This window comes from Lepidochelys kempii, chromosome 2, assembly GCF_965140265.1.
Source record: "Lepidochelys kempii isolate rLepKem1 chromosome 2, rLepKem1.hap2, whole genome shotgun sequence".
Lineage (NCBI taxonomy): Eukaryota > Metazoa > Chordata > Testudines > Cheloniidae > Lepidochelys > Lepidochelys kempii.
In genome coordinates this window covers 83279955-83297026 of record NC_133257.1, presented here as the reverse complement: position 1 = coordinate 83297026, position 17072 = coordinate 83279955, and the positions used below count along the sequence as shown (strand labels likewise).

The following is a 17072-nucleotide window of genomic DNA, read 5'->3' as shown; positions in this document are numbered from 1 at the left end:
TGTCACCTGAAAGTGAGACCAGGCGTTTGCATGACGCTGTTGTAGCTGGCGTTGCAAAATATTTACGTGCTAGATGCTCTAAAGATTCATATGCCTCTTCATGCTTTGGCCATCGTTCCAGAGGACAGGCTTCCATGCGGATGACGTTTGTTAAGAAAATAATGCATTAATTAAATTTGTGACTGAACTCCTTGGAGGAGAATTGCCTTTCTCCTGCTCTGCTTTAGCCTCATTCTACCATATATTTAATGTTATAGCAGTCTTGGACGATGACCCAGCATATGTTGTTCATTTTAAGAACACTTTCACTACAAATTTGACAAAATGCAAAGATAACAATGTGAAAATTCTAAAACTAGCTACAGCACTCAACCCAAGATTTCAGAATCTGAAGTGCCTTCCAAAATCAGAGGGATGAGGTGTGGGACATGCTTTCAGAAGTTTTAAAAGAGCAACACTCCAATGCGGAAACTACAGAACGCTAACCACCAAAAAAGAAAATCAAACTTCTGCAGGTGGCATCTGATTCAGATTGTAAAAATGAACATGCATCGGTCCACAATGTTTTGGATCATTAGCGAGCAGAACCTGTTATCAGCACAGACACATGTCCTCTGGAATGGTTGTTGAAGCATCAAGGTACATAATCTTTAGCGCATCTGGCATGTAAATATCTTGTGACACTGGCTACAACACTGCCATGCAAATGCCTGTTCTCACTTTCAGGTGACGCTGTAAACAAGAAGCAGGAAACATTATCTTCTGCAAATGTAAACAAATTATTTGTCTGAGCAATTGGCTGAACAAGAAGTAGGAATGATTGGACTTGTAGGCTCTAAAGTTTGACACTGTAGAAAACATGCAAAAATGTTTAAATAAATGGTATTTTATTATTGTTTAACATCAATTAATTCTTTTAGTCGCACGATCAATCACGATTAATTTCTTTTAATCGCTTGACAGCCCTACTAACTGCAAAGATTTTAACCAAATTGTCTAAGACATACCGTAACATGGTAAATAAAATTTTGGGGTAGTATATTGATGAGTGTATTTCCAACTCTGCCACAAAACTCCTTTTTAACCATGAGTAACTGAAGAACATAGTTGTCAAATCTATAAAATGGATCATGTGCACACTCACATTAGGATTTTACTAGATGTGTGAGTTTCCCCTTCACTTTTCAGGAGTGGCATTAGCCAGTGAGGAATGGGATTGTGAAATTGACAATTAAGATATTCTCAATCAGTATTTTCTCTCTTCAAAGGCTTCATTGATAAAGAAAGTTTAAGTTTCAAATAGCAATATCTTAAATGATTTACCCTTCCTGACTTTGAAATGTTGTCTCTTACATGGACCAATGTACGTCTTTCACTATGTCATGTAACATGATTGTGTTTTGACAGATAGGGGGATAGAAAGGAACACTAAGACTTGCAAACATTTCAAAGAGGTGCTAGTTGAAAGGGTTGGGTGGGGGTTAAATCTCCAGAAGTAATCAGTGAAAACTTGCAGAAAATATTCTAATAGCAAAGGAAACTTATCGCTAAATATTTTAAAGCCAAAGGATCTCTTTTTGGGGGGTAGGGGAAAGGATGCAGAGTTAAATAGGTAAATCAAGTCAGACTAGTATGACTTTACTGATTTCTGTGTTAATGGGACATCCAATCTCATTATACCCAAGAAAGACCATAATGTCTAAATCACATTGTCACCAAATTGCTGGGAAACGTATTCCATAATCCAAAAGCTGCACTTACACATATTTTGAAGCAACAGAATCTGGTACCTCTTCTGAGGCTAGATTAAATTAGCAGTGGATAATGCAGTACACACTATTGTCAAACAGGTTTCAGAGTAACAGCCGTGTTAGTCTGTACTCGCAAAAAGAAAAGGAGTACTTGTGGCACCTTAGAGACTAACCAATTTATTTGAGCATAAGCTTTCGTGAGCTACAGCTCACTTCATCGGATACATACTTTCCACAGTATGCATCCGATGAAGTGAGCTGTAGCTCACGAAAGCTTATGCTCAAATAAACTGGTTAGTCTCTAAGGTGCCACAAGTACTCCTTTTCTTATTGTCAAACAGTTATTTTTAAGCCAACTTTCTGAACAAGTCAAGAGGCACTTTTCTCCTGAGGATTAAGACTACAGTGAGTTTGAAGTTTTAAAATTAAGCTGTTTGAGTTAGTCAAATGTCTGAACAATATTTAAGGTGTGAAAAAAAATTAGAACTTTTTGTACTCTGAATTCAAAAATAACCAAGTGGAATTTTACCGAACTACCATTTAAAGTTACTTTTGAATAAAAAACAAGCATGAGACGTTTCAGACCAAAAGGTTTTCCTGCAGAAAGTTTTAAAGTACTAAAACACAAAGATTTGGGCCATTTTCTGACTAATAATACAAAAATGATACAAAAAAGGATAAAGTATATTCAGTGAACAAACATTTTAACTAAAAAGAAAAGGAGTACTTGTGGCACCTTAGAGACTAACCAATTTATTTAAGCATAAGCTTTCGTGAGCTACAGCTCACTTCATCGGATGCATACTGTGGAAAGTGTAGAAGATCTTTTATACACACAAAGCATGAAAAAATACCTCCCCCCACCCCACTCTCCTGCTGGCAATAGCTTATCTAAAGTGATCACTCTCCTTATAATGTGTATGATAATCAAGTTGGGCCATTCCAGCACAAATCCACGCTCTCTCTCACACACACCCCCCCCAACCCACTCTCCTGCTGGTAATAGCTTATTATTACCAGCAGGAGAGAGGGTTTGTGTGGGGGGGAGGGGAAAGAGAGAGGACGGAACCTGGATTTGTGCTGCAAATGGCCCAACTTGATTATCATACACATTATAAGGAGGGTGATCACTTTAGATAAGCTATTGCCAGCAGGAGAGTGGGGTGGGGGGAGGTATTTTTTCATGCTTTGTGTGTATAAAAGATCTTCTACACTTTCCACAGTATGCATCCGATGAAGTAAGCTGTAGCTCATGAAAGCTTATGCTCAAATAAATTGGTTAGTCTCTAAGGTGCCACAAGTCCTCCTTTTCTTTTTGCGGATACAGACTAACACAGCTGTTACTCTGAAACCAAACATTTTAACTGTTTAATGTTATTAGTGAAACAGACAGCTTGCATTTATTTTTGCCTCTGGCCCTGTTTAATACACGAGGTGTGCAGCAATCTCTCATTAGTGCACACCCTACAGTGTCTGACTACTTGTTTAACACACCCTCTGCTGTTTTATTTGATCTTTTCAACATTACATACAGTATTAGATTCCTAGGGCTTGATATTTTGAGAAGTTACCTGATGCTGTGACATGTACTTTTTAAAAAGAAAAACTAAAGCTGTAGAACTACCATGCCAACACATAATAAAGTTAACTGAAGAGAGTTATAAATTAAGTAGTTAATAAAAAGCTGTGTGAATTTCTTTTGTTCTTCCTCTTCGTATCATTCTGTATCTATTTTCTGCCTTTATATTTTTCGCCCCAAGTTCACTTTGTTCTTCTTCCTGGCCAGTTCAGCTTTTCTCTCCCAGATGATGTTTTTCCTTTCCCAGGGTATGTGTTTCCTTGGCTCTGTTATACGTCCCTCATTTACACCTACCTCAGTTCATACTACCCCTTCACTTCTTTGGCACTTCCCATTCTCTTTGCATTAGTTTTCCTTGTCTTATGCTCTCACAATATTTCAAATCTCAATGCATGCACAGCCAGGATTAAAGAGAAACTAGTGCATGATGTGCACAAGTCTGAATGGACACAGAACTACATAACAAGGAAACACAGGCATGAAATAATCAAGTTGGGAGGGGCAAGAGAGGTTCAAGAAAAGGAATAATGGGGAAGGGGAGGGGAAAAATAAGTACACCTGACAACTACCCCCCCCCCCAAAAAAAAGTGTCCTGCACCTAAAAAATGTTTGATGCATTTAAACCTACGTACATAGAAATGAGTTTGGGGGTTTAAGATATTCATACAATAGATATTACAGTTGTAGAATGCTGATACAGTTTAGTCTAAGAATAGAAAAATATTCAGTACTACAAACAGCATTAATTCAGTCAAATTAAAAGTTTTTTTTAAATTAAAAGCATTGTGACGAGTAGCAGAAGCAGCCCACATAAGTTGACCAAAGCCTATGTGAATGAGACAGGGAGCATGTAAAGCAGACATTGTTTGTGCTAGCTCTATAGACTAGCCTTTGTTAAACAGAAGTCTAATCATTAAACTTTTCCCAAAAAAAAGAGTGTAGGTAGGGTTTAGCCAGCTTCAAATGCTATTTTAAAAAATAGTAAAATATGTTTTTCTGCAGAATGCATTGCTAACTTCTTTAATGCCTTTTTTTTTTTAAGCCACAGAAAAGGCTATGCCACACAGAGTAAACCATTCAGGCCAGAAAACATGTATTTTGTTTCTGAGAAATAGCATATTAAGTTGTGGTGCTAGATGGACAAGAACCAACACATACCCAACCTCTTAGGACAACTTAATTTAGTGTAGAGATTTTAAATGCGCTGGCAGTAAGCTTTTACTAAAAGTGTCTAAAAAGCAGGGGCATGAGCGTCAGCATCCAGTCAGTATTGGTTTTATATGTAAGACACCAAGGACTTACACCATTAGTCCACTATATTGAAACTATTTGAAATGTTTTTTTTCTATCAGCAAAAGTAAGTTTTGGACTATATTTTTTGTTCTCTTCAAACGAGTGCCCACTAGGGAAAGATAAGAAATAGTTGGAAGTAAATCTCATTCTGAAATTTGTATCAAAAGAACGTACGTTTAAAACTATGACCCACATGAATCCAATCCAACTTATCTGTCCAGTAAGACTCCAATATTAAAGAGAGTCAAGCCCTGGGATGGAGCTATGTATAGGCCCTATCTATCTACACTACAATTAGGTCAGGGAACCTGGTTCCAACACAACTGTCCCCCACTTCTGGCTCCAGACTGTAGAGCAGATGAACCAAAAGAAGGCTACGAAATATGGATAAGGTCCAGTCTACACTATAAACTAGAGCAATGTTTGTAACCAAGTTCCCTGACATACTTGCTGTCTAGACATGTTGGGGTAAGCGCTGCCAAAACACCTCAATTCTGCTAGTTGCAACATCCTTGCAATCCCTATGTCACAGCTCCCATGTTATGGCTGTAGTCAGATTTATGAGGTGGACAAGCAGATGTGCTAGTAATTTGCTACTTAAACTGATAAAACCTGATAACGTTGTATACATAACACGGGGAAAACATTTGACTTTCAGTGGTGAAAATAGGGTATAGATCACAGGTACAGCTACCCCAAGACTTAGCTTACAGTGTACATCATTATCAGTTCCCTATGTTAGGTAGGAGTATCAAATTTGTTAAAAATAAGAAATTTCTGAATATCAAGAGTAGTGTTTCCTTACATGCAGAATACTATCACTCATTAGGACTTCAAATATGTTAGCATGTACAGCCATCAACCAGATATTCAAATTGCCCCAACTTGCAAGCAATAAATTGACCCTTGCATCTTTTAGAGCATGAATTTCTCAGAAATTACATGAAACAGTATCAGCTTGCATACCCTACTCCCTGCTGTTCAGTATGAGATGTTTATCTGGTAGGCTAAAATACAAGATACTAGAACATCAGAATTCCATAATTAAGTAGTAATTTCTGCATATCTTACAAATGATTAATGCATTGTATTCCACCACCCACGTTCTACGTACAGGTGCACATTCTGTTCGGCACCACATAGCCCAGGTAGAACGAAAGGAAGAATTTTTGCCTTCATTTGAAGTTGAATCTTACCAAGGCAAGAAAAGGTAACTCAATAGATGATGAAAACAGGAACAATTGTGTGTATGCCTAACACAGCTTTTCAAAAGTTTATCAGGTACAAAACCTACTTCACTTGCCCTTCACCATTACAATGTTGAAAAACTAAAAATCTATTTTATTCACTTGGCACTTCACCCCAGCAAGAAGAAAATTTTACATAACTGGTTTACTAGTTTATGTAATTTATTGTTACTACTTTTGACAACTGTAAAATTAAGGCATCCAGCAATACCTGAGTCTATTTCAACTTTACATTACAATGCAATCAGAAACTAACAGTACACAGGCATTAGTTTCATATGAATGTCAGCCATTAGCATTTTAGAAAAGCATCTCAAGAACTAGATATTATCTTTCATTTTAGCACATGCTACTCATTAAGATGCTGAAATGCGTCAAGACACTAAAGAATTGAGGAAGCAGCATGGGCTACAGGATCAAGTAGGGGAACAGAAAACTGTCCCCAGTTCTCCTCCCACCAATCCAACAGGCTTGCTAGGAAGTTTTGAGCAAGCCATTTAACCCCATATCTATTTTCCCCATCTGTAAGATTAATTTTCACAATGTTGTAGTAAAGGTGGTAAAAACAGTTAGTATTTGCACAACACTATGTATATGAGCAGTAAGTATTCATAGCACTGAGATGCTCTACTGAAAGTGGTCATACCTTGCGTATAAGACTCACACTTCTCAAAAAGAAAGGAGTACTTGTGGCACCTTAGAGACTAACAAATTTTACACCACGACACGTGACTATCTGCAGGATAGTGTCTGGGTTTAGAAGTGGCAATAACTTGTCATCCCCTTGAACAACAAAGTTAACATTGCCCCCTATAAAAATAGTGAAAGAACACAAGACACACGATATGTATAGGAAACGTAAGGGTGAGGTGTGAAGAATAGGCAAATACTTCAGTGGTACTGAAGATTCTCACATAGTTCACAGATTCACGCACACACTACAGCACTCATCACAGGTAAACAAAAGTAAGTAGGAGTTAAGTGACGCGACTAAGCAAGGCGTGTAGAGTTTGGTCCTACAGCGTAGTAGATTCACAGAAACAGGGCGCAGACGGATCTCCACGCACACGCTACTTACCAGTAAGCAGTCACAGTTCACTTCAGATTTGGGGTCCTTTAACATCACATCGATTTTTTCAAACCGAGCCTCAAAGTTTTCGCCTGTCGACATGTTTTCGAGAATAGAGTTTTCCTTATTCCAGAGCAAAGCAGGGTAAGCTACCAGGCTACGATGCTTCCTAGGTAGCCTCCGGATCAGAGAAGTCAGGGGCGAGGGGGAATGGAAGTCTCACGCGCTCCCCAAAAGATTTAGAGCCGAGGGTGGGGTAGGAAGAGCTGCCCCCTTCTATCCACACACACACAAGCGTTTCTAGGCTGCGATCGCAACCCCGCAGACTCCCTCGCTCCACCGCGGTCTCGCCAGCCGCATTCCCCCAGCCAGGCGGCCGCCCTCGGAGCCAGCGGAGCGGTTCCTCCTCTTGCTGCTGCTCGGCGCCAGCTCCCGAAGAGCAATTTCTTTTGAAGCAAAAACCACCATGAAAACAGGAAACTCCTCAGCGCCTCGGAGCTACTCCCTCCATGGAGCCCCGGGGCGGGGTGCGGGGACCGGCGCTGCCCCCGCCCTGTGCCCAAGCTGCTCCGGGCAGCGGGGTGCCAGCTGCGCAGGCCGCCCTGGCCCCCACTTCCGGGGGAGAGGCCCCCCCCTCGAGCGCGGCGACACCCCTCGGGCACGAGCGGCTTCAGCGGAGCGACGGCAGCATCTTCCTCCCTCGCTGCCTGCCCCCGGCGGCGGCGGCTCCTCCTCGGCTGCCCCGCGCCCCTCCTCACCGGCCCCGCAGGGACTCGCCGCCCGACTCCAGCCCCCGGCCGGGAGCCGCGCTTCAACTCGCCGCAACTTCCAGCCCCGGCTCCTCGCCCATCTCCCTCCCCCACAGACCAGTCGGAGGAAGCCGCTGCTCCCGTGGAAGGGACCAAGCGAGGCTGTGGAAAGGAAAGGGCAAAAAGGAAGCGGAGCAAGGTCCGGCCGCGGCTGCCTCCGGGAGCGAGGAGGAGACTCGCACAAATATGTCCGCCTTCCTGTTTAAACAGACCGAAAGGGCCGGAACCAAACGCGCATGCGCTGCGGAAGAGCGCGCGAGCGAGCGAGCGGGGCGGGGAGGAAGCTCGCTATCCCCAAGCCCACCACTGAACGGCCGCCGAGCACGCGCAAGCGAATCTCCTGCCCGCGCATAAATGAACTGACGGGTGGAAGCGCGCCCCCCAGCCGGATGCACACGTGCCTCCGATCGGCGAGCGATCTCTTGTGGGCCAATCACCGCCAGCGGAACGTTGAGGTGGCAGGAGGTGAGATGCTGCAGAGAGTAGGAGACTTGTGACATGTCTTGCCCCAGAAAAGCAAAATGTCCAGGGCACTGTAGACTGGGAGTGGACATTTGGCCGGGAAGGAGTGTCTCTAGCTCAAAGTCTGCTTCCCTGGACACATTCCATACTAGTCTGCAGTTTACAATCAGCCAAGAGTGACATGTAGAACAGACTGAGAAAGTAAAAATAATACATCAGGAAGTTTAGAAAGACACCTCACCTGTACAGTATTTCTTATGTTGCTACTTCATTTTGATAAAGTGGAATATCTATGGACAAATATTAATTTGTAACATTAATAAGGAACATCCCTTTTAATTATTAATCAAGTGGTATAGCCTCATTACTGGGGCCCTACCAAATTCACAGCCATGAAAAACATGCCATGGACCATAAAATCTGGTCTCCCCCTGTGAAATCTGGTCTTTTGTGTGCTTTTACCCTATATGATACAAATTTCACCCACGGAGCCTGGCGCCTATGGCAGGACATACATTGCCTCTAAGGTATGCACATCCGCGGTCATGCAGGAGGCCACCAAGGGCCACACAGGCGTGCACACTGCTGCACCCAGGGGCATCTGATGAGGTAGGGGGTGGTGATGGAGAAGCGTGGGGCATGCAGGGCTGTGGCAGGTCCTCCAGCCCCGGGGCTGCGGTGGGGCCAGACGCCTCTCCCTCTCTCCAGCCCCAGGGCTGTGGCGGGGCCAGACGCCTCTCCCTGCCGCTCCCCAGCCCCCGCGGGGCCAGACGCCTCTCCCTGCCGCTCCCCAGCCCCCGCGGGGCCAGATGCCTCTCCCTGCCGCTCCCCAGCCCCCGCGGGGCCATACGCCTCTCCTCCCCATGCCCCGGGGCTGCGGCAGGGTCAGACGCTTCTCCCCCCAGCCCCAGCGGGGCCAGACACCTCTCCCACAAACACAGCCACGAGGCTGTGGTGGGACCAGACACCTCTCTCCCAGCCCCGGGGCTGCGGCGGGGAGAGAGGGCTGGGGCAAGTCCTCTCTCCCCACCACAGCCCCAGGCAGCCTGGGTCCCAACCCCCTCACCCCCCACACCCGAACCCTCTGCCCCAGTCTTGAGCTTGCTCCCGCATTTCAAACCCCTCAGTCCTACCCCCACCACACATCAGTTCCATATTGATGCACATAACAAAATTTATTCCACACATGGATGGGAAAAATTAGAAGGAACATTGGTCAAGACCCCTACAATTACACAACACCTTGAAATTTCAGATTTAAATAGCTACAATCATGAAATTTACCATTTTTAAAATCCTATGACCATGAAATTGACCAAAATGGACCATGAATTTGGCAGGACCCTAATCATTGCATATCTTCATGGAGATGTCCATGTGCAGATTCAGTTGACTCCTTGACTCCTGTTGCAGTTATAAAAACTGTTTTATATAAAACTTGTTTTATGAGGACTACTAGTCATTAGATAAGGAAAAGTTTAATGATGTGATATTCTCTATCAAGTGTAGAACCAATGCATTATATTTGTTTTTTTTTCCTAGCCATAACTGTGTACCTCCAATGATATTAATAAAGTATATAAAGTTATTGTTGAAGTACACTTACTGCTGAATACTTGTATTGACATTTGATTTAACTCATTTCCTGCTGGCTGTTACCACAAAACCTTGAGTGCAGGGTTGGGTGTTCTTTGAAATGGCAGTATTCTGTTTGAACAACCACAGTCCAGAGAGTGTCATGTACCAGAGGGTGTACTGTATGTGCATATTTGTGCAAGGGTTTTGTATGTGACGCAGCAAGTAAATCTGTTACAAATACAGCTAAAATTACCTTTATAGCCATAATAGTTAAAGAAAATGGCAGTTAAAGTGTACATTTTAAAAAAATATGAAAGGGACAGATTCAGCTACAAAGACCTCAGAAAGAAGAGAAATTGTAAGTTGAAAAGCAAACGCTGATGGCATAGAGCAGTGGTTTTCAAACTTCTTTTCTGGGGACCCAGTTGAAGAAAATTTTTGATCCCTGTGACCCAATGGAGATGGGGATGAGGGGTTTGCGGTGTGGGAGGGGCTCAGGACTGGGGCAGAGGGTTGGGGTGCAGGGGTGAGGGCTGCAGGGTGGGGCCAGGAATGAGGGGTTCAGAGTGTGGGTGAGGGCTGTGGGCTAGGGCAAGGGGTTGTGGTGCGGGAGGAAGTCAGAGCTCTGGGCTGGGGGTGCAGGCTCTGGGGTGGGGCCAGGGATGAGGGGTGCAGGAGAGGCTCCAGGTTTGTGGGGGGCTCAGAGGCAGGGGGTGGGAGGAGTTCAGGGATCTGGGCTGGGGGTGCAGGCTCTGGGGTGGGGCCAGGGATGAGGGGTGCAGGAGAGGCTCCAGGTTTGTGGGGGGCTCAGAGGCAGGGGGTGGGAGGAGTTCAGGGATCTGGGCTGGGGGTGCAGGCTCTGGGGTGGGGCCAGGGATGAGGGTTTGGGGTGCAGGAAGTTCTGGATTTGGGGGGGCTCAGGGCTGGGGCAGGGGATTGGGGCGCAGGGTTGGGGCATGGACTTACCTCCAGTAGCTGCCAGTCAGCTGTGCAGCCGAGGTGCAGAGGCAGGCTTCCTGCCTATCCTGGCACCATGGACCGCGCTGCACCCCAGAAGCGGCCAGCAGCAAGTCCGGTTCCTAGGCAGAGGCTTGCAAGTGGCTCCGTGCAGCTCTTGCCCGCAGGCACCACCCCCCAAAGCTCCCATTGCCCGGGAACTGGTCAATGGGGGTGCGGAGCTTCTGCTTGGGGCGAGGGCAGCACATGGAGTCCCACGGCCCCCCTGCCTAGAAGCCGGACCCACTGCTGGCCGCTTCCTGGGCGCAGCGGGTGTCGGAACAGGTAGGCACTAGCCTGCCTTAGCTGGGCAGCACTGCTGATGGGACTTTTAACGTCCCGGTCGGCAGTGCTGACCAGAGCCACTAGGGTGCTGAGCAAGGCGACCCAGTGCTTTACATGCCGCGACCCACCCGAACTTTGAAAAACTGGCATAGAGCTATGAGGTATAGCATACAGGAGACTCATTAGTAACCTTAATAGTGTATTAGGTCCCACCCTGCAAAGAGTCACTTATACATACACGTGTAACTTCACTGGACCTACTTGCACTGGACCTACTTGCACGTATAGAATTAAGTGCATGCATGTTTGCATTGGAACCTTAGCTATTACATCAAGTCTGCAAGAGGGTCAGGCATATCCTGAGCACCCCATCCATGGCCACAGGTGGCGCTACAGCATCCTGCCTCTTGTTTTCTGTTTTCAGGGCCCCTTAAGAACTTCATGCTCTTTCTCATGGCTAATATCACGCTTCCTGGGGCTGGTTTAATAACAGAAACAGTTCAAAATTATCCCCAGAGTCCCAAAATAAAGTCCAACATTGCAACACAAAAGTTCATACTCAGCTCTGGCATCTCCTACCACACCCAGAGCTCTTCTGTCCCAGTCTACGCTTCATGAAGCTGTCACTTCCAGCCTTTCCTAGCTGGAGTTCAACCTTCTGATTTCTAGGCCCAGACTCTTCTTCCAGTCCGGGACTCCTCTGCCACACCTTTCTTTTCTGTGGTGAAGTAGACTTGACCAAGTAGTCTATCCCAACTATAATTCCTCACTACTTAACAGTTTATATCCTCTCACTCTGCCCTATGTCTTTCAGGTAATGTAACAGCATCTTTTTAATAATAATCCAGTTCACCAATGTTGTTACTAAATCACATAATGTTTCTTTTTTACCTTAAGATATTTTAATTCCTCAAAAAGCTTTGTCTTCTCTTTGTCAAAGCCCTTACATATCCATAAAAGGTGATCAATTGTTTTTTTTCCATTTTACAGAGGGCACATAGTCCATCTTTGTGTCTTTTTATTGGAAAGAGATTTGTTTAAACCACAATGGGCAGTTAGTACTCTAAACCAGTGGTTCTCAAACTTTTCTTTTTGCAGACCACTTGAAAATTGCTGAGGGTCTCGGCAGACCACTTAATGATCTTTCCATATGTTGTTTGTACTGTTAGCTAACTATTGTAAAGCGCTTTGGATAAAAGTGCTATATATAAAAAAAACCTTAATAATAATAAACATTTTTTTGTTCTACAGATAAAAGCCCACAACTCATATTTTAATATCAGTAGTCTTACCTTTCTAATGCGATGGATATGCCCTCTCTCCCGCACCGCAGCAGCCCCTGAGCTGGGGCTGGGAAGGAGGTGGGTCTCTCCCCTGCCACAACAGCCACAGAGCTGAGGCTGAGAAGGAGGGCTGTCTCTCCCAGGAAGCCACAGCCCTGGAGCTGGGGAAAGTCGTCTCTTTCCCTGGCCGCCACAGCCCTGCACATCCCAAATTCCCACTATTTCGAGGATATTTTCTTTTTGTTCTTGACCATATGCTATCGGACTGTGCTCATTCCAACAAAAGACTGGGATCCCCATGCTCATTATATTTCCCCCTTAACTTTATTCAAAATTGCATGAATTCAATTCATTGACAAGCTGCTAATGTTCAAGTATTTTTCCACTACCCTTGCTATAATTTCTGATTCTTTCACAGTTTGTGATGTACAATTTATCACTTCTATCACTAATGCAATAAACCTGTCTTTTTTCATTAATAGTAGATAGTCTATTCATTCCACAGTGTTTAACATATTCTTTATAGAATGCGACTGCTTTATAGAATGTTTCTGCAGTTCCCCTTTTCTTGTGCTGATTGTTCCTTCCCTCTCCACCTGATGCTTTGAGAGTCTTCTTACAGTTTCTGCATCAGGTATGATATTAAAATTTTTTGTCCTTTTTATCTCTTTAGCTTGCCTTGCCTCAAGACACCCTCTATATGCCAGAATCTTGGTACCACTGCACTTCCTACATTTGACCTCTGTCCCTTCTATACAAATTTCATAATCTCTCTTCCACACGTCTTCTTTTGCCTTTACAAGCAGCTGCTACATGCCCATACCTGTTGGTGCTCATAACAGCTTAAGGGAGTGGGATATATGACTTTGTTCTGAATATCTGAAACCCTAGTGTTAATTTCTCAGGTAGAGTCTCTCCCTTAAATGTAATCCGTACAGCTGTTGATAGCTTGCTTTCCTCTCTTTCACTAATTAATCACTTATTTACTAACACTTTATCTTCTTCTATGCTTTTGATTATCTCATCATTGGTCAGTTTTAATGGCACTCCATATATTAACCCTTTACTTCAGTCATCTTTGGTAGCTGGCAATTTATTTTAGCTTTGCTTAGTATTTTAGTTTTTAGCAGTTTATTAGCTTACTTTTTGTTTTACATTCAACTAAAAGATTACCATCCTGCACCCTCCTATTTCTTACAGTATTCACTATGCTTTTTTTAATCCAATCAGCTACTTTCACAGGGTTAACATCACCCAATCTTATTTCTTTGGCTAGGAATCTTACAAATATAACGTTTTGGTTTATTTCCTTCCTCGGCTTTGCTTTTTTGCTGTTATCATCATCATCTTCTGCTTCTACTCTTTTCTCCCTCATCCCCCGCCCCCCTTTGTATCCATTCTCCCTCTTTAATAAACTCTTCAGTTTCCACAGTGACTTTATTTGAGATCAGAAAGTCCTCCATCTCCCACTAGCCCACCCTAGCCACACCAGCCTACCTTTCTTTTCCTGTTACCCTCTAGTTCTTTAGAGAGGACATCTGGTTCTCTAACAGGCTTCACAGGGACTTGTTAATGAGCCACAGTTGGGCTGGAGTAATTCTCTCTTAAAGGGCCCAGTCCACCCTGTGACAAAATCCCATAAAGTATAGTCAGCTATAATAAAACTGAATATAATTGTTTTTACCTAGTCTGATGTAAACTGAAAATTGGTCATTTCCTCTTCCTGCATTTGTTGCTTCACTTATTTTAAAATTTAGCTAACTTTTGTTGAGTGAAATGGAAGTTACTCAACATACATGCGTCCTGATAGCACTGAAGAGATGAAGCAAGCTAATGTGAGAGATAAACCTTCCTGTGTCTAAAAGCACATATTCTCTACTAATACAAGATGTCTTTTTATGTAACCAAATAGCCATGCCTCCTCTTAGTCAAAGAACTTAATATTCTTAGGAAAGCAGAAATCACTGCTTTTACATTCATTTAGTCTTGCCTATATTTTCTGTAGTATGTTTTAGGTACTGTGGTTTTAATGTGATACAGAGTATAAAAGTTAATATAGATATGAGTGCTAATTGTAAGATGGAGAGTGCAGTTTCCACTGCATGTAGCTTTCCTTGACTAATATAGAAAAATCAATGTAATATAAAAACATTCCTTTGTAGCTTCCCCTACAAAGATGATAAAGTATCCTGTGATAAATTACTTGTATATAGTGCTTATCATACAGATGCTGCTCCCGCATACTGTACAATAATCAGACTAACAAAAACAATAACACAGTTTTAGATAAATGAAGAGTTACCATAAAAGAAACAAAGCTGAGGAAGTTTAAAGACTAAATTGGCAAATGCTGCCTGGGCCCTCCCTGACTTGGGTTCTACTGTGGCCACCATCTCATGAAAGGACAGGAAGGATTAAGTCAAAGACCTTGCTTTACCTGGCCTGCTAGATTTTTTGGAGGCTGGCCCTTCATCGCTTAATTGTGTGTTTACACTCACAGAAAGAGAAGAGATTGGGGTCTACATTTCTAAGGCTAAGTTAATGATGCAACTACTGACTTCAGTGTTGCTATTTGAGGCACAAATCAGGCCACTGTTGTAGCAGCCAGGCAAGGTACTAACAAACTTCAACAGGACTTTATTTTTTAAAGTGGAAACCTCTTTTCCAAGCTGCTGCTGCACCCTTAGTAGCTCTCCCTCAGCCTCTTCAACTCCTCCCCCCTCCTTCCTGTTTCCTGTCCTTTCAGACTCCCAACAGCCAGTGCTCCCAATTCTAATAATTACAAGCAACATCTAAACACAACAGCGACATATTAGACCAAGTTACTAATATGTAGTCTATCTTCAGCTTCAACTCCCTGTTTAGCCCTGGTCTACACTAGGACTTTAGGTCGAATTTAGCAACGTTAAATCGATTTAAACCTGCACCCGTCCACACAGTGAAGCCCTTTATTTCGACTTAAAGGGCTCTTAAAATCGATTTCCTTACTCCACCCCTGACAAGTGGATTAGCGCTTAAATCGACGTTCCCAGCTCGAATTTGGGGTACTGTGGACACAATTTGATGGTATTGGCCTCCGGGAGCTATCCCAGAGTGCTCCATTCTGACCGCTCTGGACAGCACTCTCAACTCAGATGCACTGGCCAGGTAGACAGGAAAAGAACCGCAAACTTTTGAATCTCATTTCCTGTTTGGCCAGCGTGGCAAGCTGCAGGTGACCATGCAGAGCTCATCAGCACAGGTGACCATGATGGAGTCCCAGAATCGCAAAAGAGCTCCAGCATGGACCGAACGGGAGGTACGGGATCTGATCGCTGTTTGGGGAGAGGAATCCGTGCTATCAGAACTCCGTTCCAGTTTTCGAAATGCCAAAACCTTTGTGAAAATCTCCCAGGGCATGAAGGACAGAGGCCATAACAGGGACCCGAAGCAGTGCCGCGTGAAACTGAAGGAGCTGAGGCAAGCCTACCAGAAAACCAGAGAGGCGAACAGCCGCTCTGGGTCAGAGCCCCAAACATGCCGCTTCTATGATGAGCTGCATGCCATTTTAGGGGGTTCAGCCACCACTACCCCAGCCGTGTTGTTTGACTCCTTCAATGGAGATGGAGGCAATACGGAAGCAGGTTTTGGGGACGAAGAAGATGAGGAGGAGGAGGAGGTTGTAGATAGCTCACAGCAAGCAAGCGGAGAAACCGGTTTTCCCGACAGCCAGGAACTGTTTCTCACCCTAGACCTGGAGCCAGTACCCCCCGAACCCACCCAAGGCTGCCTCCTGGACCCAGCAGGCAGAGAAGGGACCTCTGGTGAGTGTACCTTTTAAAATGCTATACATGGTTTAAAAGCAAGCATGTGAAAGGATTACTTTGCCCTGGCATTTGCGGTTCTCCTAGATGTAGTCCTAAAGCCTTTGCAAAAGGTTTCTGGGGAGGGCAGCCTTATTTCGTCCTTCATGGTAGGACACTTTATCACTCCAGGCCAGTAACACATACTCGGGAATCACTGTAGAACAAAGCATTGCAGTGTATGTTTGCTGGCATTCAACCAAAATCCGTTCTTTATCTCTCTGTGTTATCCTCAGGAGAGTGAGATATAATTCATGGTCACCTGGTTGAAATAGGGTGCTTTTCTTCAGGGACACTCAGTATAGCCCATTCCTGCTGGGCTGTTTGCCTGTGGCTGAACAGAAATGTTCGCCGCTGTTAGCCACAGGGAGAGGGGAAGGTTGAGGGGGTTGTCACGCGGTGGGAGGAGGCAAAATGCGACCTTGTAACGAAAGCATATGTGCTATGTATGTAATGTTAACAGCAAGGTTTACGCTGAAAGAGTGTAGCGACTGTTTTATAAAATGTGTCTTTTTAAATACCGCTGTCCCTTTTTTTTTCTCCACCAGCTGCATGTGTTTCAATGATCACAGGATCTTCTCCTTCCCAGAGGCTAGTGAAGCTTAGAAAGAAAAAAAAACGCACTCGCGATGAAATGTTCTCCGAGCTCATGCTGTCCTCCCACACTGACAGAGCACAGACGAATGCGTGGAGGCAAATAATGTCAGAGTGCAGGAAAGCACAAAATGACCGGGAGGAGAGGTGGAGGGCTGAAGAGAGTAAGTGGCGGGCTGAAGAGAGTAAGTGGCGGGCTGAAGGCAGGGCTGAAGCTCAAATGTGGCGGCAGCGTAATGAAAGGAGGCAGGATTCAATGCTGAGGCTGCTGCAGGACCAAACCA

General features: G+C 44.3%; 1 protein-coding gene across 4 annotated transcripts in view; it reads right to left on the bottom strand.

The window, feature by feature from the left end:
- Positions 1-7967, bottom strand: part of ROCK1 (Rho associated coiled-coil containing protein kinase 1) — a 182150-nt gene extending 174183 nt beyond the window's left edge. For all 4 annotated transcript variants that reach the window (XM_073331427.1, XM_073331428.1, XM_073331429.1 and 1 more), the window contains exon 1: positions 6949-7967. In XM_073331427.1, the coding sequence (XP_073187528.1) occupies positions 6949-7041 (93 nt within the window). In that variant the 5' untranslated portion in view covers positions 7042-7967. The remainder of the gene's footprint in view (positions 1-6948) is intronic.
- Between the last annotated feature and the right edge of the window lie 9105 nt (positions 7968-17072).